This window comes from Stegodyphus dumicola, chromosome X2, assembly GCF_044657685.1.
Source record: "Stegodyphus dumicola isolate Sdum_Otavi_A_Nest chromosome X2, ASM4465768v1".
Taxonomy (NCBI): Eukaryota; Metazoa; Arthropoda; class Arachnida; order Araneae; family Eresidae; genus Stegodyphus; species Stegodyphus dumicola.
Window position 1 is genome coordinate 79,920,744 of NC_140781.1, and position 27,907 is coordinate 79,948,650.

Here is a 27,907-nt window from a genome sequence, read left to right on the forward strand (position 1 = left end):
CCAGAGTCTTCAGAAATTGAGTGCAGTTTACTTTCTGACACCACTTTAGAAGGACATTCGACAGGCTTTAATATAGCACAGCTAATTATTAAAACTTTAATATAAAATGCAGTCCCTCTGGATAATTGCTTAGCGCTTTGTGCAGATAATGCACCAGTAATGGTAGGCTTGAAGACTGGTGTTGCAGGCATCTTAAGAAAGGCAAATTCAGATTTGCAGATTATGAGGTGCACCTGTCACCTCTTAAATTTAGCAGCTGAAAAAGGGGCAGCTTCTTTACCATTAAATGTGGATGAACACATTGTTGATATTTATTATTATCTTGAAAGGAGTTCTAAAAGAAAGAAAAAATTGAAACAGTTCCAACAGCTGCATGATACTGAAATGAGAAAAATTTTGATTTTTTTTAATTTCTGCATCATTCAGCAATTCAACTGGCAGTTCTCAAAATAATACTGCAAAATATAAGCGTAAAGCTGATACAAATTTCTCTCAAAAAATTTAAAAAAAAAAAAAAAAAAATTGCTCAACACACGAAACATTTTCTGATTACTGTAAGTTTATCTTGTGAAGAACGAATATTTATGGTTTTTTCTTCGGACCTTAACAAAGCTTTTTGCTTTTTTTTTTTTACAATTCATTTTGCCATCATTCGATGTTCTGAACACAATTCTACAAAGCAGAATTCCATTAATTCATGTTTTGCAATCAATGATTTATGATCTGCTTAAAGACATTTTATCAAAGTTTGTAAAACCAGTCTGTGTTTTGTCTTGTAATTCTATATATGATGTGATTTATGGTGAAACAGAAAATCAGAAGGAAGATGAAGATTTGGTAATAGGAGCTGCAACTACAAAAGTAGTGGAAGAACTTTCAGAAGAAGACAAAAATAAGTTTTATCTTCATGTTAGAAGTTACTTCTGTCGAGTATGTGATTACATACTACATAAATTTCCAGTCAAAGATGAAGTGATTTTGCATGCTAAAGTTGCTGATGTTTCTGCTCTAGCAAATGCATCTTTTTTTGATATAAGGTACTTTTTGAACAGATTTCCTGTGTTACTTCGTTTAGTCATGAAAGATGATGATATTGATGTTGCTACTGATATACTGCAGTCGCAATTTTGCAGTTTACAATTAGGAAACTTGGATGAAGTTATAAAATCAGCTAGGATTGACACCCAGTGCAGGTTAATTGGAAAATTGAAAGGTGCTGATGGAATTTTAAAATATAGTGAACTCTCTAGAATTATGTTGGCCATCTTGACAGTTCCCCATAGTAATGCGGAGTGTGAGAGGATTTTCAGTGTTGTTGCGAAAATGAGGACTAAATTTAGACCTAATATTAGTGATGACACATTAGAAAAAGTTTTATTAGCGAAAGCAGGCCTACGTGGCAATTGCTATGAACAAAATTATGAAATTTCTTTCTTAACGAGAGCAAAATCTGCCACTGTCCATAAAATTTGTATGAAAACTGATTAAAGTGCCTTTTTTTTTTTTTTTTTTTTTTTTTAAAGATGAAAGTAATAAAAATGTTTTTTATGTCTAAGGTATTTTTGTTTTGCTTGCATTTAAGACTTAGTAACTATTTAAAGTTAATTCATTATTAAAAACTATATTTTTATCATTTAAAAAGTCTTTTTAACATTGTGAAAAATCTCCTGATTTTTGAGTGTCATAGGTTGGCAAGTATGAGAATATAAGCTAATAGTATTTGGTAATTTTTGTATTCTAGTATAAATATTAGAAACAGACTTAAGTAACACTAAATGTCACACTTTATTTGTATATTTCCCCTCTGCTCCTTAATTGTTTTTAGAATATTATTTAGTAACTGACTCATGGTAACAATGTATATGTATACACAAATACCAAAGTATTTGTTTAGGTAAAAAAATTATTGCTGAAATTGATAAGTCCTTTGAAAAACATAATACATATTAGTGAAAAGGGGGATGGAGTATATGAGTAAATATGATAAATAAAGAGGACGGTACCGAGGGTCGTAACCTGAGAATAATAGAAATGATAAATTAAATTATAATAATAGTAAACAAATAACATAAAAAACCTAAAAAAAAGGAATTTTTTTTGAAGTTATTTTTTAACTCTTAGAAAGACATACAGTATTTCAAACTTATTCAAATTCAATAAGACTTCATCTTTATCATTTTTATCTAATATTTGGCATTTTTTTTATAGTTTTCACAAACTTACTATTATAGGAATACTAAAATTTATCTGTACCTTGCAACATGTCCAACATGATTTCGTGGCTGTACATAATAGTATTATTCAAAACATTCCTTGCCTCATTCTCAAGAAAAAATTTTAAATTATTATACTTGCACAAAAAATTCATATTTGTTATAGCAAAATATCACTAACTCAAATTACGAGAGTTGAATGCAAATTTAGTCTTGCTCCATTCTTGAAAACTAGTTTATTATTTTTAGTTTAATTTTTAAATAAGAAATACAGCTTTTAGCTACTTTTTTAATTTCCCCTCCCCCCTTGTAAAAATTAACAGTGCAGAGTATTTTTAGAAAATAAACAGAACGTTAGGCATGCATTTTCCGCAGACATATTCAGTACAAATATTTCATTCTAGTTCTGCTGCAATACATGAATTTATCCAATTTAAATGCTTAGTGAAATACTATGAAAAAAATTGTTTGGTTATACAGTCAAAAGTCGTTAATCCCGACTCATCAGGACTTCGGCGATTCCGGATTATAGATCATCCGTTTAAATCTGGTAAGATGGCATGCAGAAATTATAAAATTAAAAATATGAAACTGTAATTTATGAAATAAAGAACAATTATGATCTAAAGGGTATCAAAATTTACAAAAAAAAAAAAGCTTAATATTTATTTGTTTACTTTATTAAACATTTCTTTCAATGTAAGTTATTTAAGTTGCTTCGTTTCATGTGATAATACTTTCTCTTTAATTCTATTAAACAGACATAATTTCTTGTTCAGTTACAAAGTTCCGCTGTTTAAGTCCTATAATTGCTGTGTCGAGAATACCGACTAATTTGTCAATCGAAAGTTTTTCGTTTTCAATAACCTCTCACTTTCTTCACTATCGGAAGCAAATTATAATGACGAGGAATTTGATTTAAATTATATCAAAGACGGAGTACATCGAGATGAAATACTACATTTAGTAAGTAATTATAAGCAAATAAAATAAAAACATCTGCCCTGAAGATGAGGATAGTGCTGACAGATCATCTTCCAATTCATTGCGTCCCGCGGTGTCCCCCCCCCCCGCCACAGAGCAGCGTGAAATTGATAAACAGATTTCGGAATGGTTAGAGAAACAAAGGATATGCCTTTATCCATTTTTTGCAGCAATTCCACTTTTTGTTTGATGGACATTGATACATACTTTTACTTTGTAGATCCTTTGGGAGCTCCAGCATCGGAAATTCTATTTGACATAATCGAAAGTTCAAGCTTACTTTTATATAAAATTGTTCTAACAATCTGCAAAAAATAATAAGCCGGATCCAATTCGAAGATTAAGGAACAACGCAATCTGCAACATTAACTGAAATAGATAATTAGATAATTTTAGTGTATACTGTCCGTTATACATTAAACGTGCATGTGTAAATGCATTATGTTCATGCACACACACATATGCGCAGCCGTAAAAGTCTTACGTGCGTGCACAAACGCCTATGCGCATAAAGTTAGTAGCTTTGAGGTACGGATTGTAGATCATTCTGGATTATGGGTGTCCAAATTAACGACTTTTGACTGTATTAGTACAAGAAAATTGTTTGTTTATATTAGTGACATTTCAAACTTGAAACTATGAAACAGAAATCCCAAATCTGTCTCTGTGATCTGGTAGATTAGGTGTACTGTTTACTAAAACTCAACAGGTCATTGACTCACCAGACTACCATATTTTTATTTTTTAATTTACAGGAGAAAGAACAACAAAAATATCAGTAATTTCTTGATATTATAGTATATTATTCTGTACATTTACAATTTTCATTTTCAAATATATATCAAAATACATGATTTAATAAAATATTCAAATAATTTAAGGTGTTTTGGATCAAACTGCTAACTTTTAAATATTTTCAAGCTTTTCTAATAATCGACATAACCATCAAGTTTTGACAGAAAATTAAGCACTCTTCTGTTATTGGGAATGTATGCATGGATGTATATGGTTATGTGCATATATGTATACACTCATACGTACATATATACATGCATGCGTGTACACATACATTCATGCATATGCACTCTTATTTCTGAAAATTATGTATAGAGAACTTGAAGCTACATTAAATAGTAATAAATTTATCAAAAACTGAAAGGCAAGCAAGCTTTTTACTTGAATGCATTTTCTTTCTGGCAAAACAAAAACAAACTAAACTAACAAAAAAAGAAATGCATTCATGCAGGACTTAAGAAAAACATATTCAATAATTGCAACTGCATGAAAATTCAGTATAAAAAAATGAACACAAATATGGAACACAACTAACTACCTAAGTTTTATCACATAAAATTTCTTTTGTTAATAGCACAATACCTTTGCGTTAAAGATTATATATAAAGGCAAATTTACAAAACTAAATTCAAAAGTTATAAATTAAATTACTTTAAGGGAAAATTCTAAAAACAGCAAATAAAAAAAATTAATGTCATAAATAAATGAAAGTTACATGCTTTATTTTTTTGGCATAAGATTTTTCAAAAGCAGTTAGTGTATGCAATTTTTAGGAGAGATTTCTTAAAAACTAATCATGCACCATCAATTAATATTGCCTTTCTTTTTCCTTAAAGCTATTTTCTCTATTTTTCTGCTTAATTACAGTATGTTTAAGATAAATATTAAAACATTTGAGTAAAAAAATAATGTAATTATAAAAAAGTGAGAAACACATGAACAGAAATGACATAAACAGTGAGAAATGTGTAAGGGCCAAATACGAAGTTATCAGTTTATTGATCTGGTATTAACAAGACCAAATACTGAAAATGAATCATTCTGCACGTTCACAAAGGCTAAACATGATACAAGAACTTCCTAGATACTTCCTAGACATATGCTATTCAAACAAATTTACATAGGTGAAGAAAGCATGAATATTAAAAATTGAAAATTAAAAAATTTCGCTTACTTTCTTCAAATAATACTATAATTTCAGATCCCATACAGCAACACGATGCATTCCCTCAAAAAGCTGGCGCCATGCTTACTCACAAATTCTTTGCGCAAACATCCCACCACATTGCTGGAAGTAGAACAGATGTTTTCCTGCTTTGTCATTGGTCAGTAAAAGAGATTTACTTTGCTTTTTTTTCCCCCCCTCCATACTAATCTTATAGGTGAACAGATTTTAAAACTTATGTTGTTACCCTTCGAAAAAACAACCACAAGGGTTTGCAACAAAACATTTGGGGTTAAGAAACATTAGCTAAGGTCTTGTTGTTCTCGAAAGTAGCTTTGTCGCTTGTAACACCTTGTGTATTTGGTGTCAGTATGTGATTGTTTCTGCTGAGACGGCTGTGGTAGGATTATCTACCTATTACTTCTACCTGAAGTAGAAATATGGTTCAATTTTAAGCATTTAAAGCAGTCGCTAAATTTGTAAGGCTTTGCTTTCTTTATTCGTAAGTTAAATTTGATACCTTTTTGCATTCCATACTAAGATGGGGCTTATCGCAGAATACACATTCATGTTTTATACTGTGTTTACCTTGGGATGAGGTTAATGGTTCTGTACCCATTGGGACAGCATTATTTTAATTAGAAAAAATTTGGATTGTTTGGCAAATATTTCTTTGTTTTGTTTCCAAATCCAGAGCTGCTTGTAGCCAGATTAGTTCTTTCCTTGAATTTCATTATGTAAAAACCTCATCGATGTTCCTGATTTATTGAAAGGTTTATCACCACATTCAAGAGAAACAGAATTTAAGTGCCTTTCCATATGGATAAATGCTCAACTAGTAGAATGGATTCAACTAAGGGGTTCAACATAGATGCATACTTGTCACAGGTGATGCTAGCTAGTTTTAGAGATCTTAATTGTGTCTCACAACTGCTAGTTTATGTTCCTGGCTTAAAGTATTAGTAAGCCCAAGACTTAAAAATTCTCTGACATAAACTTCAACTAATACCTCTTCTCTGCTCAAATGTGTGTGTAAACGTTCAACAGCTTGTTGATTATTTTCAGCTGCTATAAGAAAAGGTTCCAGAACTTCCTTAGCTCTTGAATCCTTTTGAGAAGATTCGAGGAGGTACTGAAATTTATCCTCCAGAATATTTACATGTTCATGAATTTTTTTTAAATAATCCTGTGAACGAAAGCCAATCCTTAAAATTCCCATAAAAATTGTAATTTAAAATTCTTTTAGAATTTTTTTCAATGTCAGTTTGTAGTCCATTCAAATCTCTTGATGAATTCAGTAATCATCCAGATCTCTTTGTAAAGTTAATAAATGTACATAAACAAAAAAAACCTTGTGCACAAAAAAAGGGGGCAGTTCTATATCTCCCGTTCTACTGGGCCGATCGACGAAATTCAAATTGTGTTTTTCATGTCTCGAAAGCGTGACTTAATATACCAGGTTGTTCAATAAGTTCGGGGAACGGAAATAAAGAAACCAATTTTTATTTGTAAAAATGACTTTATTTTTCAATGTAGTTTCCCTCAACTTCAATACACTTAATCCAACAGTCTTCTAATTTATGGATCCCTTGACTGTAGTGGTTTTTCGGCAGCTCTGCAAAATATCCCTCCACGGCAACTATTACCTCTTCATTTGAAGAAAATCGTTTTCCACGGAGATATTGTTTGAGGTGTGGGAAGAGCCAGAAGTCGGAGGGAGCTAAATCTGGCGAATAGGCTGGATGTTGCAACAATTCGTACTTCAATTCAGTTATTTTAGCAATGGTTTTTCTTAGCTGTGTGCGCAGGTGCGTCATCTTGGTGGAAAATGATTTTCTTCTTCTGTAATCCGGGTCTTCTTTCATAACTTTTTTCGTCTAATTGATTCAAAAGGTTATAATAATAATCCAAATTAATTGTTTTGCCAGTTTGAAGGTAATCTATAAAGAAAATTCCTTTCGCATCCCAAAAAACTGATGCTAACACCTTCTTGGCTGATTTTTGCACATGAACTCGCTTTGCCACTGAAGAGCCGGGTTTATACCACTCCTTAGCCTCCTGTTTTGATTCAGGATCATGATGGTAGACCGAAGTCTCATCCATTGTGATAAATTTGCTTTTATTCTTCTTAAAACGCTCCAAATGTTGCTGGCCAAGTCGCATCCAAATGTGGTTTTGCTCCATCGTTAGAGAATGCGGCACCCATTTTGCACAGAGTTTTTGAAACCCAAATTAACACTCAAAATATTGCTCACTGTGCCCAATGAAATGCCTAAAGCCTCTGTTAAATCTCTTTCAGTCAATCGACGCTTTTCCAGTACCATATCTTGTTTTTTTCCAATGATTTCCGGTGTTGATGCAGTTTTCGACGTCACTCTCGTGTATCGTCTTCAAGGTTGGTACGACCAGTTTTGAATAAACTAGCCCACTTGCAAACCATTGTTTTTGAAGGAGCAGATTCACCCAACACATTCACCATTTTGGTATGAATTTCCATTGCCTTTAAACCTTTCTTTACAAAGAATTTAATAACTGCACGTTGCTCAATTTTATCCATACCTGAAAAAAGCCACAACACGGTAGATATAAAGGGCGGTTAAACAATGAATAAATTAGCTGATCGAAATGAAACTTTTGACGTGTTCCTAAGAAAGAACAAATATGAAAATGGCGTCGGAAGTTTTAGGTCTAATATTGACGAATAGATGGCGCTCCGTGAACTTATTGAACAACCTTGTATTTATTAGATTTACATATAGCATTGTTTTAATATAGGTATTTTGACCCAAAATCGGTTTTCTGAAATAAAACGCCAATTTTTTCCTATATTTCAATTCTAGAACTTAAATTATGCTTAGATATTAAATTTTGTAAAATTTGGTGCGAAATTTACGGAGAAATTCAATAATTTATCTTAACAAAATTTTTTCAGTTTGAGCCACGAATAATTCACTTGGCGAACTTCCTAATATATGGCAACCCATTTTCCTTTCTCTTCCATTACCCCGGAGTGGAAAAAAAGGCTCCCCGTTCCTGCTTTTAATATTTTGCATGAGCGGAAAAATAGCTACATCGTTCCTTCTTTCAAATAATTTTAACAAAGTGTCTAAACCACATTTCATGTTTTATCGGTTTCAGCAAATATGCTAAATTTCAAAACACGCTAATATATAAATTCACGTACATCTCTGGAAATTTTGAATAAAAATCGAATTTTTTACTCAAAATTTTAGCTCCTCAATGTTAATTGATTTTGTTATTTATTTATTAATCTCTCTTCTTGTATTGAACATATTTCATTCTACTTTTCACATTTCGAAATTCAGGTTCATTCCGAATAAAATTCACCCATTTTTTATGATTTATTTAAAAATTATTTGAATAATTTTTAGAAATTTTTCAAAAAAACTTTGAATTATAATCTATAAAATTTTTACCATCATCACAAAGTAGACGTATTTCTAAGCACATCTGCAAAAAACTAGTTTTTATTCAAAATTTCCGAAGATATACATGAATTTATGTATTGGTGCATTTTGAAATTTGGCATATATGTTGAAAGCGATAAAACATCAAATGTGGTTTAGACACATTGCTAAAATTATTTGAAAGAAGGAAGGATGTGACTTTTTCCCCCGCTCATGCACAATGTAAACTGGTAGGAACGTGGTGCTTTTTTTTTGTCCAGTCCAGCATAATGGAAGGAAAAGGAAAATTGGTTGTCATGTTCTAAAAAGTTTGCCAAGTGAATTATTCATAGCGCAAACTGGTAAAATTGCGCCAATATAAATTTTTGAATTTATCCATAAATTTCACACAATTTTACAAAATTTAATATCTAGGCATAATTTGAGTCGTAGAATCGAAATATGAAAAAAAAATTGGTATGTTATTCAGAAAAAGTCCAATTTTGTGCCAAAATACCTATATTAGAACAATGCTATATATAAATATAATATATATCCTACGTCATGCTTTCGAGAGATGAAAAACACAATTTCAATTTTGTTAATCGGCGCAGTAGAATTGGAGATACAGAATTGTCCCCCCTTTTTTTGTGTGCAGTGTACCATTATACTTTTCAGCACTTTCAGTTTTACCATCCAGCATTTTCTGAGAACAATTCTCATCGGTCTGCAATTGTTAAGAATTTCCTCATCAAGAGGCTCGATTTTAGAGTATTTTTCTTGCAGATGTGCCAAATATCTGGCACAAGAATCGGTGGCTCTTAATTTTAAAAAAATTCTGCATTTTTTTGGCAACTTTTGTAAAGGTGCTATGATAGGAGCCTTGCAATTTAATTAGCTTATCCATAACTGAAGACCGATTTCCCTTTTTAACAAATATAAGTTGAAAAATTGGAAGTATACTAAATAAAAATACAATGTTATAAATTCAAATGAGATAGTACTATTTTTTCCTAACTTCAGATTATTAAAAAAAACTTTGCTTGTACGAAATAATTCTATTCAATATTATGAAACAATTTCATTAGTATAGAACACATCTACTTGAAATTCAACTGTTTAAGTAAATACAGTACAAAGTCTGTAATCCGCACTCGTCGAGACTTTGGTTAAGGGTTTCTTCATTAAATCTGGATCATCAATTAAAATCTGGTAAGATGGCATGCAAAAATTATACAATTAAAAATATGAAACCGTAATTTATGAAATAAAGAGCAATTATGATCTAAAGGGTATCAAAATTTGCCAAAAAAAAAGCTTAATATTTATTTGTTTATTTTATTAAACATTTCTTTCAATATTAAGTTGTTTAAGTTGCTTTGTTTTTTGTGCTAAATGCACATGCATAAACATTAAACACGCATGCGTAAAAAAAAAAAAAAAAGTTTGTGCTTTGAGGTCCGGATTATAGATTATTCTGGATAATGGACATCCGGATTACAGACTTTGTACTGTATCATCATAAATAATCTTATACAGAATATATTCCATTCAATTATGCAATCAATCAAAGAACATCAATAATTTGCAAACCCTCCTTTTCATAAACTTTATGAGCTCTAATATCATTTAATATGGAATTTTATTGTATTCTTGCGCACTCTTTCAATTCAAAAGAAATTTTTGAGACAGGTGTCCCGTCAGAAAAATGCCAAAACTCAGAATTATGAATAAATCTCATTTGCATGACAGTTCTTTTTATTTACACCAGCTCTATTTTAAAGTCAATCATGAGTCACAGACTAGATTATGATCCATACTTATAACACAAACATTTATTTCATTTTATTTTACAGCGATGAATTACATCACTGTCAAAACAGTCATAGCTATAATTTATAGTAAAAGACAGAAATTTAGCTGCTCAGCTTCAAGTTTTCATTTTCTTTTTGCTCTTTAATATATATATATATATAAGTAAAATATAAAAAACATGATGGCTTTGTTCTGTGCGAAGAAGCAAACTCTAATTAACTTTTTTTAACCGCAATTTCACGATCTTTCCCCTAGACCAGTACTTTAGTATTCGAGTATATTACATAACCACTCCTATAAATAGAGAACTCACACCATTTTGCATTGGAGACCGCTTTCTGCCTCTACTGCTATTAAGACCTATGCTGCTGCTCTCATCTGCCTCCTCTTTGTTCAAATACTATGCAGTGAATTTAAAGTTAATCTTATCTTAGTAAAGAATAATGATTTGCCATTTGAATTGAATAAAGATGTGGAATCAAAACAGCTAACTTCTTCTGTGTGATCATTTCATCTCAAGCTTCATTCATGTGCCCGAATGCCGAAATATTACAGCTTTATTAATTAACCAACAGGATTTATTCTGCGTGGGAAAAGCTCCTCTGGATTTATTTTCTAAATTTGTCAGACAAGTGTCTAACTTCCATCCCAATGTCGTAAAGTGGGGGTCAAGGACAGTCATTTGCATCGTGCTGTCATCATCCGCAGTGATTAACTCAGTAATAATTTTCGCTTGTGCTTTATGCTCTAAAATTTTGATGCGTTAAAGAACTTTGTAGTGCGTGAATTATGAATACAAGATCCAAGACAGCCATGTCAACAAATACGGAGGAAATAGCCACTATCGAAATAACAAAATTCCAATTTGCTATTTTTGATGGATCCAAAAGTGATATTCCTGTGGATAATTACATTCTGCTATTTAAACTAAAATGCAACGCAAAGAATATTCAAGATAAGGACTTTTCCCATGATTCAGTGTGAACATAGCTTAAAAAATCTGTGTAGAATTTTTCATAATTAGAACTGGCCGAAGAATGTAATGACAGAAAACTTTTGAAGGCACTGAAATAAGAACACTGAGACGTAGATGCGTAGAAATACTAATTGCGTAGATACTTGATGCTTAGAGCGTCCATCCATTTTGAATAAGAAGCAGTCGAGCCAGATTAAATTCCTTTTGTTATTTAAATTCTCATTTTGTGGCCACAATTCACTTGGCACTCCACTCATGCCTATTGAAGAACATTTACAATTTATGATATTATTGCCATAAAAGCGAATATAGCAGCTCATACATGATTGCAGTAAAGCATCTGGTGAAGAGGAAAGCATAAGCAAAAGTGATGCATCAGTTCATAGAAAGAAGGGAGGGAGTCAAAAGTTTCAGTTTTAGTTTACAATTTGGTGATTGGTCAAGAGGCATCTGCATTAAGGGTTACGTAAGATCGCATGATTAATGCGAATGACACAGTTTAGATTTACAGCGCTATTTTTAGGACAGATAGATGAAGTTCCCAAATGAAATAAAAGAGGTTATAGTGAATTAAATTTAGAAGTTTGCTTTCATATTTTTTATTTTACACATTAAAACATGATGGCTCTGCTCTATGTAACAAGCAACCTCTAATTAACTTTCCGCAATTTCATGATCTTCCCCCTAGTACTTTCGAGAACATTTGAGCATATTATGTAACCACTCCTATAAATAGAGAACTCGTGCCATTTTGCATCGTAGACTGCTTTCTGCCTCTTCTGCTGTTAAGATCTATGCTGCTGCTCTCATCTGCCTCCTCTTGGTTCAAATACTGTGACGCAGTGAATTTAAATTTAAATCTTATCTTAGTAAAGAATGATTTGCCATTCGAATTGAATAAAGATGTGGAATCAAAACAGCTAACTTCTTCTGTGTCATCATTTCATGCGAAGCTTCATTCATGTGCCCGACTGCAAAAATATTACATATATATATTAAAAGTGACCACCTCAACCTAAAAAAATCAAATTATACTAACTTTTTGGATGCCAAAAGTCCAAAATCAAAGTCAGTAATAAATCATGGAGTTAGAATGGCTCACTTCTCAACATTTCTTCACAAATTTTATTAATTGGAGAATTTCACTTTTAGTTTGCGATATCCGAAAATCTTCAAATATGCAGCTATCATCATAAAGCTCATCTGGTGTTCTATTATACTACACGGATCATCAGAATTAAAGAATAATGAGAAAACACATGCTCACTATGTTAATGCTGTAACCAGTGCCCAGTGCTGTAATTATTTATGTTAATTAAATGCAATTTTACACCAAATTGCACTTCCATGTGTACATTAGCATGGGAAGTGTGCAAATTCTGTGATTTAGGATGTGCTGCACAATGGGCACCTGTTGGAATTCTGGTCTCTAGTGTTGTTAGAGTGAATGTGGTTTTTGAGAGTGATCAGTATTCTGTAGTTATGGCTCAAAGACATAATTTAAGTGAATGTCAAGTGGCGAATAATTGGTAAAATTAAGAGAGGTCAAACACAGAGGGAGGCCATCCAAGATTTGAGTATCCCTCAAAGTGTCATATCAAGAGTTTGGAGTAGCTTTTTAAACACTTGATCAGTTGATAGACAGCTTGGTCAAGGGCAACTAAGAGCACCAACGGGATCAGAAAACCATTTTCTTTTGGTGTTAGCTCCAAGAAAGCATGAAGTGACTACAAGAGCTTTGGTTTTAGACCTCCATGCTGCAACAGGAACTTGAATTAGCCATTCTACTGCTGCATGAAGGCTTCACGAGGTTGTACTCTATGTGAGAAAACCAATGGTTTGTCTCCCACTCACTGTAGCTTCTAGAGGGGGTGGGCTTGTTTAAACTGGTGCCATCATCATATTCAATTGAGCTAAGATGACCAAGCCCAAGTATTGTTTATTGACGAGTCCAGATATAGTATGAATAATGATTATAAACATGTTTTAATCTGGAGAGAGGAAGGGACACTTAACTTGCCTTTCCTTGTCCGTGAAATAGCCTGTTTCCACGACCGCAGTTTAATAGTTTTGGGAAAAATCATGTCAAATGGCTTAACCAAGTTACATATCTTTCAAGAAGGTTATGTAACTGCTTGGAGATATGTAGACAAAGTATTAGAACCCCCAGACTTTGTTGTTAACTCTCAACAGTTAGACTTTGTTGAGATTTGTTAGTTTTGTTTTGTAACGTCTAGCTGTTGGCTAATAAACAGCAATGTTTGGGTTCCTCGAACGTATGTGGTGTCGGAATACTTGCAGACAGAAAGTAGCACTCAAATGGATTGCCGCCTTACTCTCCCGACTTGAAGCACTTGTGGGATGCCTAAAGGTGCAGAATTCCTTCCTGTACCCTCCATTACCTGAAAAGTAGCCTGCAGTTCCACAAGACTTGATCAGTGTTTTGGTAAATCTATGAAATCAAGATGTCAAGTATGCCTATCTGTGTGAGGTGACCAATCACCTTAAGAAAAAATTTGTTCACAAGATGTTGCTTAATTTTTCCATCATTTTCCAACTTCCATAAATTTGTTTTTAATTTCAATATTTTACACTGGTTATCATAAATTAAGGAAAAATCACAAAAATCACGATTACTGAGAAAGTTACATGTACAATTTTATGAAACTTACCCACAATATACAACACATAGTAAGGTATCAAATAACATAAAAAGAAATTACCAGACAATTATGGTAGTATAGAAATTAGCACGTATAAAATGAACAAATCAAAGCTGTCAGTTTGCTATAGTAAAAGTACCTTCAATATGGAATATAATGGCCTCTAGAAGCAATACAGCACATTCAGCGATGTGTGATGCGTTCAATTATGCAGTCTATCAGTTTCATAGGAAGCGAGAGCCATTGCTCTTGCAAAGCAGTTGCTAGCGCGGCAAGGGTCTAAGGGGACAGATTGAGAGCAGCTAAACGTCTCCCTAAGGCATCCGAAACGTGCTCGATAGGATTCAAGTCCGGGGATCGAGCTGGCCACTCCATGCGCGTAATTGTTTTCTGTTGAAGATAATCATATATGATGTGAGCCCTGTGTCGTCTTGCATTGTCATCTGTAATAAGAAAGCATCACCTATTTCCCTGGCATATGGGTGCACATAAGCATCAAGGATGCCATCTCTATAAACATGAGCATTCATGGTTTTCCTTGGAAAAACATGTAGGTCTGTGCATCCACCCAAAGAGATGCCACTCCAAACACAGACACTGCCTCTTCCGTATGCATCTCCTTAATGGATGTTTGACGGATGATAACGGGTTCCAGGTTCTCTCCATATCAAATAATGCCTACTATCGTGTTCGAGACTAAACCTGGACTCATCCGTAAAGAGAATAGCCCTCCATTGCTCAGGCGTCCAATGGACATGTTGTCGTGCCCACTGCAAATGGTCCCTCCTATGGCGTGACTTGAGGAGCACGCAAATCACAAACATGGCCTTTTATGCTCCTCACAGATGACGTATTCTGAAAGCAGTGCCACTAATTTGCATATTGCAGTTTTACTCAGCTACTCTTACTTGGCAACATATTAAATTTTACATTGTTTGGCCTATTTTTGAGGGAGTTATTGCTATTTTTGTGATTTTTCCTTAATTTATGATTAATTAATTAATTTATTCCTTAATTTATGATTCATCCTTAATTTAGTATGTAGGAATAAACAACTGCCAGTAACAATAATTTATGTTAACTAGTGCTTTTGTACAGATTTCAATAAATAATTTTTTATTAAGTATCAGTTATGTTTTATTTCTGTTATTATCCTTTAGTTTTTTAATAACCAGTATTTATGATATATCACAAAATTGTTTTGCTAAATCAAAAAATTTCTGTTCTGCTAAATTTTGTCTGTTTTCTATCACAAGCTGAGACTTCTGTCTATTTCCTGTGTATGCTTTAGACTTATCTGAGTTCTAAATAAATAAATAACCACATATGCTTAAGATTTATCTAAACAACAAATCGGTTATTCTGGATTCAAACAACACTTTTGGGCTATAATATGATTAACAAAATCTATTTTTTTGCGTATTGAAAAGAATTTCTGTTGAATTTATAATACTCCTCAGCACAGTTGTCTGAAGTCGATTATTGTCTTCCAAGTGTAATACCAACATGAAAGTTAACCATGCTATTTGGTATTAAGTAAGAAAATGTTTCGAACATCATGTGTGAGTCTGTTCTCAAGTTGCCATGAACTGTCATATGATGATGAAACCAAAAAACAATAAAAATCATTTTCAGGGATATATGATTATCAGTGGGTATCAGTGTTGCCAGATCATGTGATTTTTCGCAAATTTGCAACTTTTGGTAAACTTGTGCTAATAAAATTTTAGTATTTGCGAAATTTTTGCGACATCCATCAATTTCTTATGCTCCTTTTTGCAACTTCAAAGAGTTTTTTTAATATATTGTAAAATGCCTTTATGCTAAAATAATGTATCAATTAAAAATAATTTATATTAAAAAAACAGTTTATTTAGGCTTAAATAGAAGTTGGCATCTGGCAATCTCGTTTACATGTGGGCTTTCCTTTTCAAGGAGGAACAGCCTGATGCCAGTGTAATGCTGCTATCACATACACTATTTGTTGCTAGAACATAACGTTAGAAGGAACTATTCTCGGAACTGCGCGTCTGTGAAATCAGGTTACCAACTTCACTTGGTAAACAGGCTGAAAGCCAAACAAGAATCAGTTATTGCTCTGATTGACAACAGTGACGTTTCCTTTCAAGTGACGATTGCTTTTTTGTGTTGTTGTTTGTATCGCTCACACTCTTTTCGTTTTAAACTTTATTGTTAGTTATGGAAGATAATAGCTATTAAGTTAATCACTTTTATCTTGACTCTGATGATTCTAAAAGCTAAAGAGAAAAAAACGTGTCAAGAGTAGGCCGATTTTTTGTAATGATCTGTTGTATATATTTGATTTTATTATTGTAAATAGTTACTTTTGTATCCATATATTTATTTAATAACTTTTATGTACATGATATAATGTCATTTACTCATATTTGTTTTGTGATGAGTCAAAAATTTTTATTTCATCCCAAAAATGTTAAATATTTCATAAAGACTACTTGCTTAATTTTTTTGTTTAAATTCGGAAGTATAGTTACAAATGCAAAGGTTGTGTGTAAGTGGATGAATTTTAATGACTAGCCTAATGCACAAAATGCACTGTAGTTATTTTTCAACTGTGTATTCCGTATCCATGATAATGTGCAAAGAACTGATGACTACAGTTGCTGTCAATTACATAAGTGTTATATGACTTAGAAATGCACAAGGGACAAGGGGGAAGGTGAGAGGTCCTGAAGCAGTAATTTTTCTTTCTTTGTCACTTTTTTCCTTTTCTCCTACCCCCTTCTCGTTAAGTGGCTATCACTTCTACGGACGTGCGAGGCTTCAAATTAACTATTATATACAAATTTATTTATTAATCGTTAACTTCAAATTGCCAATGTTCATTTTTGTATTCGTACATATATATATACACAGACACTTGGAATAAGTCATATATTTACATACACATAGAGAGAGAGATGCAATGGTTTAGAAGTTGTTTATGTATGTTTATTAGTATTAATGTAATGAATAAGATTTATATTAATGAATGTATATACAAATGTTTTTCATCATTCATAATAATAAATCCTATTTCAATATGTAGCATTTATAATAAAAATAAAGTTCTTAATGTGTTTATATTCTAAAAAGCATTTCATTAGTAACATGAAGATAATACCATACAAATTTAATGTTTATCTTCATTATTACATAATCAATGTTTTAATAAATTACATAATTGCTGATTTTAACATAATCACTGATTATACAATTTCAAAGTAATAGAAGTAATTAGCAGAAAAGTAAAGTCGTGCATATACAAACATATTTTAAAAAATTATTCCCCTTATTAAAAAAAAATACTTTTATATAACAATGACATTCTTTTCACATGATCAGCCTGAAATATGATGAATAATTTGTATACAAATCATCAGAAATAGCACGTAATAAAATATTGTTTATTTTGAAATTTCCATGATTATAAATTTAATGAATATATTAACATTTAAAAATGACTTAAACAGTTATACTACAACAAAACTGCAATATATATACAGCTTTTTCCATATTTCTGAAATTAAATTGGCTTCTATTCCCACCATCCATGATTTCACAACAAGAGCCATCACCTTATTGAAAATTACCTGTGAAGCAGAACTTTCATCTGATTGGCTGATCTCTATGTGGAACACGGTTCCAGATGGGACATTTTCGGAAAGGTTTCAAAATGTTGCTCATACCCGGGGGCATGTTACGCCTAGCTAGACAAAACATTTCTCGGAAACCTCCCGTTTAAACCAGTGTTACTAGAACCTCATTTCTTCTAATTGTCCCGCCTAGCCTCGCACGTCCGTAGAAGTGATAGCCGCTTAACGAGAAGGGGGTAGGAGAAAAGGAAAAACGTGGCAAAGAAAGAAAAATTACTGCTTCAGAACCTCTCACCTTCCCCCTTGTCCCCTGTGCATTTTGTTTTTAAGTCAGTTCTCTCCCCCAGTTTTATGGTGATAACAAATCGAACAAAAGAACTTGCAGCTTGCGTGCCATATAATAAGTATCCAAACAGAGAAAGAAAGGAAATTCATTCTCCTGATTATAATATTGCTAAGAACTAAGCAATGGAAATGTCTTAAAATCAAAGCAATGCCATTTTTCTAAATAGCAATGCAAATAAATTTAAAAGTGAAAAAACAAGGCTTTCATAAGTAATCAGAGTCTGAAACAAAATCGACCAAGCAGAATGGAAATCTCACTAAAAAGCATTCCTCAGTTAAAATGTTCAAAATTAAGGGGGAGGGGAAATTAAAAAATTAATTGCCAACTCAAAACATTTAGTACAAAAGTGCTAACAGTCTAAACATGAGAAACCTCTTAAGAATAGATATGCACAAATTAATTTTAAAATAGAAAAATTAAATGAGAATTAATTAAAAAAGAGATGGATGTTTAAACAATTTAAAATGAACAATATGGCTTTAAAATGTTCATTAAAGCTAAGGCACATAATTAAAAAGACTAAGAATCGAATACAGTAGCTTACAGAACAATCGAATACAATAGGCAGTAAATTTGTGATGACGTCAGAAGTCATATGAGCATGCGCAACTATGAGGTCACAAAAATCACGTGATCTCTGATGTCAGTTGCTACTTTTTGAGCCCTCTTTTGAAACTTTAGTTGAAAAATTTCTGGCAACACTGGTAGGTATTAAAAACAGTGATGAACTTTTGTAGAATGTTTTGGCTTGAAATATATGGCAAGCAGAAAAGCAGCTATGGAGCCAAATTATTGATCAATAAAGATGTATGCTAATAAATGAGTGTTTCTTCCAAAATGGATGTGTTTTATTTTTAACCAAAATGAAATTAAAAGTCAGTATCCTCCACGGGCTTTTTATGAAAAAATGTCTGCTGCATATGCGTGAATTTTTAAACATATAATAAAGTGAGATGCTACTCTTGTAATCTAATTTTTTCTACCATTTGAAAAAAAGTTTTCTAAAAAGGTTGGGGAAAAGAAAAAAAAAGCTGGTGATATGGATATTTGATCATTCCGAGTATTCGGCATCTTGATCTCAAACTTTGTACTGTAAATCTTGTATTCCTTAGCATTGTTGGGTTGCAAATTACAAATTCAGTTTTGCTGCTTCTGCCAAAATTGTCCATATTTGGTTAATTAGATTTCTTTTAGGCTTTCCATTATAATCTCTCTACATTATCTAGTGATTAAATTTTAAGCCATTTTTCCTATCCATGTATTAACAAATTTTTTCTGCTTTCATTTTTCATCCCTTGTTGCCATGAGATGCTTTGTTTCTTTTCATTACTTTTGTTTTTATTGCTGTCCCTTTACTATAAAAAGCACTGTGGTTAGTCTTTAATAAAATCTCACAAATTTATTCATTCATCTTTCTATTTGTGGCACATGTATTTTAGTAGCTGAAGAAGACAAAATTGAATTGTTGAAAACACATCTGCTAAAATTATATCAATCAGTGTTGTTTTTCTTCCACTCAGTCATTTCCTTATTACTCATAATGGCTGAAGTTTTATGTTCTTTATTGTTACAGGATTGACAGAAAATACCATCAGGTTTCTTTAATTTCAAATATTAGTTATAAAATTGCCAAGTACTAAATAATGTATTTAATCCTTACATTATCTTGCTCATACCTAAGAATTATTCTGTCCAAATGAAAATAAGATTTTAAGAAAGTATTTTTATTTATTCGTAGTGAAACGCCTAATCCTCTGTGAAGATCTCAATCATTCTTCGTGTGGCGATGTGCTGTTCCATGGATATTTATGTCCTGCAGGTGAGTCTTAAGGAAAAGGTGCACTTTATAATTACTTACTAGATTTCATTATTTGCATAATTTAATGTTTTGTATTGGTATTTCATTGTTTTCATTGTATTACTTAGCAGTATTTGCGTAATTTTATGTTTTGTATTGGTATTTCATTGTGTTCATTGTATTACTCAGCATCCCCTCCAAATGATCAGCTATTAAAAAATGATAAAAAGGGAGCAAGTTTTCCCAAAACTGAAACCAGCTCATTATCAAATGTCACTCCTTCAACTAGTGGAAGTAGTAGTGGAACAGCTGATGCTCGTCCTGGCTTAGTGTTTAGAGTGTTGCCAGATCATTCTCATCAGAAAACATCTTCTGTTTCAAGAACGCCAGATGCTTGGCCAGTCCCATCTTTATCCCGAAGTTCATCTGACATAAGAAATATTGGAAGAGGACACTCTCGTGCATCATCTTTAGATATGCGCCATTCGAGAAATTCATCTGCCGATTTAAGCAAAATGTTTAAGATTGACCTTAGTTCATTTTTCAACAATCATGGTAATTAATAGTTTATGTATCTTATTTTAAATATATACCTTTGCTCTTTTTTAATGATTTTATTATTTTATTTTCATTTTCTCTTTGTTTCGTGTGTTCAAAAACTTGCTGGTATGAAAGGTTCATAGCTTCTTTTACCTATTAATTGTATTTATACATCAGGCTGTTAGTAAACGTTATTAGTGTTAAGTATAATATATAAAATTTGGATCACGTATATTCAAGGTTGCCATGCTACCAGCAAAAGTGGGAAAAATAAGGGAATTTGAAAATTTATAAAAAAAGTCTGGGAATTTCAAACAGTAAAAAAAAAAGCGGTTTCCAGCATCTTCGGTTTGCAGTAACTTGCAGAATCCAGAGAGCGTTATCAGGGTCAATGTTCCTTCTTACCTTCTTCGGGAACATACAAGGACCTGACTCGGAACAGAGAGCTTACTAAAGCTATGTTCACTAATTGTGGTAAGTAGACAGGATACAGACGAAGGGTATACAAAACCCTTTATTTTTTTCTCTATATACAATAACTTCCGTACTTCGGAATACACTGACCCGCTACTTGGGGTCTAACGTAAAAGTATAAAAATAAAACTAAACTCTAATTTAACTTTAGAATAATAAACGTGGAAGATTGGCCTTATAATAACAGGAAGCGTATGTAGTACAGAGACTGTGAACACTACAATACGTTTAAATTTATCAAGAGGATTAAAACCTCTGGCCTGGAAGGCAAACAGCAACTGCGTAACTTCTAAGGTAAGCGGCCTGCTTTGACTCACTGCTTCCTCTCTCTCGCTTGGCAAAAGGCCACAACTTAAATACTTGGCGTTCGCCAGACAAACTTTGCATAAAAACCTTAACGCTTATAATTCTGGCCGGAAGTAGAAAATAAGAAGTGATAGTAAAGATTTAAAATAAAATAAATGTTAGTAAAACTTAAGATCCTTACATACTTCCCGCCAGAGTTAATTAGTTTGAAACTGAGGTCTAAAACGACCTTGTTGAAAACTTTTAGCTCTAGAATCTAACGCGTGGCCAATCTTTTACAAACATACTTCGCTAGAAACTAGAAATTTAAAAGAAAGAAATTTGTTACAATAGCAGCTCCCAGGATATACAACAATTTTTTTTTCATCTGTACTGCATCTAAACAGGAGCTTTTATTCAATTCTGGTTCCTTCCAGAGATCTGGAAGGAAAACTAGTTTAATGAAATGTTACACAATGAAATGGCAAGTAACATATACAATTATACTTCTCGTAACATTTTTATTTCATTCATGACTATTTTAATTATCTCTCCCCGTGCTCTCTGACATGTGTTGTAAAAGAACACCAAACACGAATGTGTTTCTGTCTACGTGTTCCACACTTCCTCCTACAATCAAACACTAACATGTTAAAATTCAACATAACAAGACCTCTTAACACACCCTAATTTCAACTCTAAACCCTGAGGTACTATTCTAAAAGTGTCTAACTCTAAAGTGTAGCGTCAGAGAGCCTAACTACATCATTCAACCTTTAACACATATTCTCCATGATTTAGTCTTTTTGCAGTCACACGAATAAAAAAAAATTTTAACATTCACTTTTACCATATCACGGTATTTCTTAACATTTAAAATAACAGTTCACATTGTATATAAGAACATATCAACATGCCGTTAATTTTACACATTTGAAAACATACATTAGTAGTACATTGTTAACTTCTATTCTTTTCCAAGCAAGTGCCAATTCTTTCTACATTGAAATACTACATTTCAAAAAGTCTTTCAGACTAAAACTTCTCTCTTGCTAGAATGTTTTAAATAAAATTTATACAATAACTTTTTTCAATATTTAAGTCTTTACACAACGCTATTATACATCAACTTTTGTTTTACGCGCGAGTAATTGAAAAACATAATACCAAAATCGGTAACAACTCATTTCTCGCCCTTTTGGCGATAAAGGTAGACCTCCCATGAGGTAAAACTTCTTGAAATCTGCCACTTGCGGTAAGAATGAAAGATTAACTTAAGTTTGCAAAGTAACATAATATTTTACTTCTCTTTGTAATATTCGGACATCCTTTTCTGGGCCCAGTCTTTAAAGGTATTGCAGAGAGTTGTGTGATTTATCCTCCTTCTTGTACGGGCTCGCCCTTCAGTGCTTTCCTCTGGAAGCTTCCTTTTTTCACCAGTTCGGCCACCCTTGAATACCTTCTTTTTCTCCTCTGCTTGTGGTCTTGGCCGTTTGATGGCAGCTGGTCTTGGCGGAACCGGGAACCTTCTTTCGTGTTCCTGCTTGGACCTCGTTGCTGGCCGTTCAAATTTTCCTTGTAACTTTTCCTCCACCGCTGATGGCCCTTCCGCAGTTCGCCGACACTTACTGCGGAGAGTCCTGTCGGATGAGTAGATCTTCCGTTTCACAGCCGGGTTATAGTTGCCGTCCTTTCTCCCGGTCTTTTCCACATACGTCGTCCTTCTCCCTTCTTCATTCTGGGGGTGTTCGTGAACTCTGTTTTTTGGACGGTGGAATGGCTTCTTTTTCTTGTTACCTTCAATTTTTCCACGGGGAAATTTTCTTTTCACTTGCTCCTGCCTCTTAATTGCTTGCCCTTGTACTTGTCGTTTTTCCACCTCTGGAGCTTGTGTCTGCGGTGTCTGCCGTGCCGGATCCTGCAAAAGATCTGAAAAGATTTGCATTTTATTACGATCAAAGTAGGGCTTGATTTGATCAATGTTTGCGGAACAGGTTTCACCATTTCTGGCTTTTAACACTACTACAGCATGAGTTATTTTTTCTATAACATATGGTCCTTCAAATCGTGGAAAAAATTTGGCAGTTTTATCTTCTGGTGCTGAAGAAAGTGAATGCTTAATTTTTAAAACTTCATCCCCTACTTTATAAGTTACTCCCCGTCGTTTCAAATCATAATAGAGCTTCTGTTTTCTTTGTGCTACTTCCGTATTCTTCTTTGCTTCCTTAATTAGTTTTTCTATATCACCCATTTTAAATTCTGGGGCTCTTTGTTGCACATAAAATAATTTATCTAACGGTGTTATAATCTTTCTGTCTAGAAATAAATAACTCAGCAGGAGTTTTGCCCGTTGTATCATGTTTTGCGGTCCTAAGGGCGAAAGCAAATTCATTGACATAGTTATCCCAGCTTTTATGAAAATTTTTAACATAACTACTTTTTAACTAACGTTCCGCTATATTTGATTGCGGCCGATACGGGACCATTTTTAAATGACGTATGCCCAGTTTTTGGCACATGTCTTCAAATATATTACTTACAAATTGAGGACCATTATCCGATATAACTTTTAGGGGCGCCCCGTATTTTAAAATATATTTATTTAACATAGAATCAGTAACTAATTTCGCGGAGGCTCGTTTTAAGGGAACAATTTCGGTCCATTTACTAAAATGATCAACCATAACAAGGAGATAGCGACTTTTATTTAACTGACTTTTTGGGAAAGGGCCCAATAAATCGATGCCAATTATTTCATTTGGAAATTCGGATTTAATACTATTTAGAAACCCGGCCGGGCAGAAATTAATATAATTAACGGCTTGACATGTTGGGCAGGACTGGACATACGCCCTTGTTAACTTTTGCAGTTCAGGAAAGTAGACTGCCTCGCGTACGCGTTGGATAGTTTTTCGAATACCAGCATGAGAAGCTAAAGGGCTGTCATGGAGCTCCTGCAGGATATTTAATCTAAGACTAGCTGGGATAACAGGTCAAAATTCGTTGTTGGAATTCGTAGTTTTTGTATAAAATAATAGACCATCTATTAGTTCGTAATCGGCCGCCCTATTTCTTATCGCCACAATATCTTGGTGGCTAAAATTTTCAGGATCCTTTAAATACTCATAAATACTTCTAAACTCGGGATCCTTACCCAGTTTGGTTATTACAGTTTCTCGGGAATTTATTGTACATGCTGTAAGCATTGCCACCTTTATGGTATTACCTTGTTCGTCTATTTTAATTCTTGACAGGGCATCTGCTGCGATATTTTCCTTTCCAGGGGTATGCTTGATTACCAGATTATATTCTTGCAGCTTGAGTGCCCATCTTATTAACCTTGGGGATAAATTTTTCCCTGAGTACAATCTAGTTACCGCCGCATGATCAGAGTACACTGTTATCGGCGCCTTTCCAAAATAGACTCGGAACTTTTGCACTGCTAACAGAACTGCAAGTGCCTCTCTCTCGGTCGCGGAATAGTTTCTTTGTGTTTGATTTAAAGTTCGGCTAAAAAATGCCACGGGCTGCTGATTTTGTGAAAGTACCACTCCTACCGCATAATCCGAAGCATCCGCTGAAATTTCTAAATTCTCATCCTTTTCAGGAAATTTCAACACAGGGGCTTGCGTTAATGCTTGTTTTAATTTTTCGAAAGCACTATTGGCTTCGGCCGTCCACGAGAATCTTGCCTTTTTCCTTTTTAATTTTAACAATGGTTCAGCAATAGCTGCAAAATCTTTTATAAAGGACTTATAATATGAACAAAGTCCTAGAAAAGAAGAGAGCTTCTTTGCCGTGTTTGGAGTTGGATACTTTTGTACAGCGATTATTTTTGATTCGTCTGTCTCGATCCCTTTTTGAGATATTTTGTAACCTAAATATTTTAATTCAGGGGCTGCAAATTTGCACTTTTCGACATTAACTTTTAGACCAGCCTCATTTAATAAAGAAAACACCTGTCTTAAATCCTGTACATGTTGGTCGAGATTATCACTAGTAATAATGATATCGTCTAGATAGATAAATGTGGACTTTCCAAGAACAGGTCTTAATACAATGTCCATGCATCGCTGAAATGTTGCTGGGGCCCCTGAAAGGCCAAACGGCATACGCAAAAATGCATAAGTGCCAGACTTGGTTATAAAAGCAGTCTTAGGCACGTCCTCAGGCCTAACCCCTATTTGAAAATAACCAGTCGTTAAGTCTAAAGTCGTCATAAATTTGGTTGATTTTATGTTCCTTAAAATTTCTTCTATGATCGGTAACGGATATACCGGATATTTAGTTATGGAGTTTAATTTACGGTAATCAATAGCGAATCTCCATCTTTTTGGATGCTCCAAAGGATAGTCATTATTTTTCTTACATAAAACCACCGGGCTAGCATAACTACTTGAGATGGGTGTTATGATCTTTTTACGTAGCATATCGGTAATATGCCATTCTATAATTTATCCTTATTCTTATCATATCGGTATGGTTTTTGACGAACTGGCATTGCATCTCCGGTGTCAATACTATGGTTAGTAACCTGAGTAAATCCTGGAATATCAGTAAATAATGAAGCAAATTCACCTACCACTTGTCGGATTTTTCCTTGCTCGTCATTAGGGAGGTGGTCAAGTTTTAACATCAGCGGTTCAGCCTTTTCAGTACGAACTGGTTTCATTGTCAGCTTAAGGGATGCTTCATTAAAATCCAGTGTTGCTTGTGCGTCTGAAAGGAAATCTATTCCTAAGATTAAATGTGCTTGCAGATTCTTTACTATAAAAAACAGCACCTTCACTTGTTCGTCCTTGATACGGATATACAAAGGTACTTTACCTACGCACTTACATTTTTCTCCTTGCGCCGCTAACACTGTCGTATTATCCGAATTATATATGCAGTATTTCCGAAAATACTTCCTAAAAAAGTCTTCTGCCACACAGGAACACTGCGCGCCGGTATCCAGGAGTGCGGTGGGTGGGATATTATTCACGAAGACTTCAATCTTCGGAAGAGTCAGATTTTTCACCATTACTGTATTTAACTTGTAGGAAGAGGGGTTTTCGTGACCTTCGGATTTCCGCACCCTCCCGTCAGCAGAAATCCGTTTTAGTTTAAATTATTTTTCATTTCCGTGCTTTCCTTCTTTTTCCCCTGGCCTTGAGACTTTTTTCCTGGATTGCTATTGAACTGTCAACGTTCGCCGGCTGTTTTTGAATGCTCGGGTTTCCTTGCCCACTGATTCGCTTTTTCTCCGTAGCCGTGTGCTTGAGTTTACTGTAGTCTTGGCGTACCAAATTGGTTTCGCTGTTGATATTGGCATCTTCTTTCGACGTCCACCGTTCTTCTACTTTCAAACTGGATTGCTAGCTCAAATAACTTTTCCAGTGTAGTCGGATTTCTTAATTCAATAAAGTCTTGCACTTGGGGCAGTAACCTCGGCAAAATCACTTGAATTATTTCAGGATCCGGACGGTTTCCATACAAGAGTTTGAAAACGTGAATTTTTCTTAAAATAAAGCTCGAGAGGTTTTCGATTCTTTGTTGATATATACTGAAAAGTTCCGTGTCTAATTTCGCACGATCCCTTACAACAGGGAAGGCTTTTAGTAGGGCAGTCTTGAAATTCTCGTAAGTATAGGTGGGACTTCCTGCTTGACCCAAGAGACTTCTGCCTATACATTTGAACCAGTTAAGCGCTTGGCCCCTCAAAGCGCTGGTAGCTAAGGTAACTTTTTGAAACTCGTGCACGGGGTAGAGCATGAAGTGGTCATCCAATTTTTCCAAAAAACTGGTTACCGGTGAGTTTCCATTAAATGTTGCTTCTGGTTTCATCGAAGCGCGCATGGTCTGGACGATGTAACCAAATCCTTCCAGGGCGGCAGCTGGCATTTCTGGATTCTGAGCCGTTTCTGCAGGCAGCACAGGTTCTTCTTAAAACTCGGCCATGGTTATTCTTCGTTGGGCGCCACTATCAGGGTCAATGTTCCTTCTTACCTTCTTCGGGAACATACAAGGACCTGACTCGGAACAGAGAGCTTACTAAAGCTATGTTCACTAATTGTAGTAAGTAGACAGGATACAGACGAAGGGTATACAAAACCCTTTATTTTTTTCTCTATATACAATAACTTTTGTACTTCGGAATACACTGACCCGCTACTTGGGGTCTAATGTAAAAGTATAAAAATAAAACTAAACTCTAATTTAACTTTAGAATAATAAACGTGGAAGATTGGCCTTATAATAACAGGAAGCGTATGTAGTACAGAGACTGTGAACACTACAATACGTTTAAATTTATCAAGAGGATTAAAACCTCTGGCCTGGAAGGCAAACAGCAACTGCGTAACTTCTAAGGTAAGCGGCCTGCTTTGACTCACTGCTTCCTCTCTCTCGCTTGGCAAAAGGCCACAACTTAAATACTTGGCGTTCGCCAGACAAACTTTGCATAAAAACCTTAACGCTTATAATTCTGGCCGGAAGTAGAAAATAAGAAGTGATAGTAAAGATTTAAAATAAAATAAACGTTAGTAAAACTTAAGATCCTTACAGCGTTACTTGCATGTTCTTGTAAAGATCAAGAAATGTGTGCATTTTGAACAAAAGAAAAACCTGCGTCTTGGTTTATAGAGCTTGTATTTCTGTTGCCATCTCCAGTTAAAAAAATCTGGTAAGTGGAACTTTATAATCTTTTACACATAATTAAATAATTATAACATACATTAATTATAAAGTAATTAATGTATGTTTACTTAACAATGTATTGGTTTTGCGCTAAAGTGTTAAAATGATAAGAATTCATGTAATGCATTTTTAAAGTTAAAAAAATCTATTAATG

General features: G+C 33.8%; 1 protein-coding gene across 2 annotated transcripts in view; it reads left to right on the forward strand.

Moving 5' to 3' along the window:
* LOC118183995 (BTB/POZ domain-containing protein KCTD3) overlaps positions 1-27,907 on the forward strand; it is a 213,992-nt gene that overhangs the window by 78,074 nt on the left and 108,011 nt on the right. For both annotated transcript variants that reach the window (XM_085809348.1, XM_085809349.1), the window contains 2 exons: positions 19,717-19,797; positions 19,966-20,331. In XM_085809348.1, the coding sequence (XP_085665474.1) occupies positions 19,717-19,797; positions 19,966-20,331 (447 nt within the window). The remainder of the gene's footprint in view (positions 1-19,716; positions 19,798-19,965; positions 20,332-27,907) is intronic.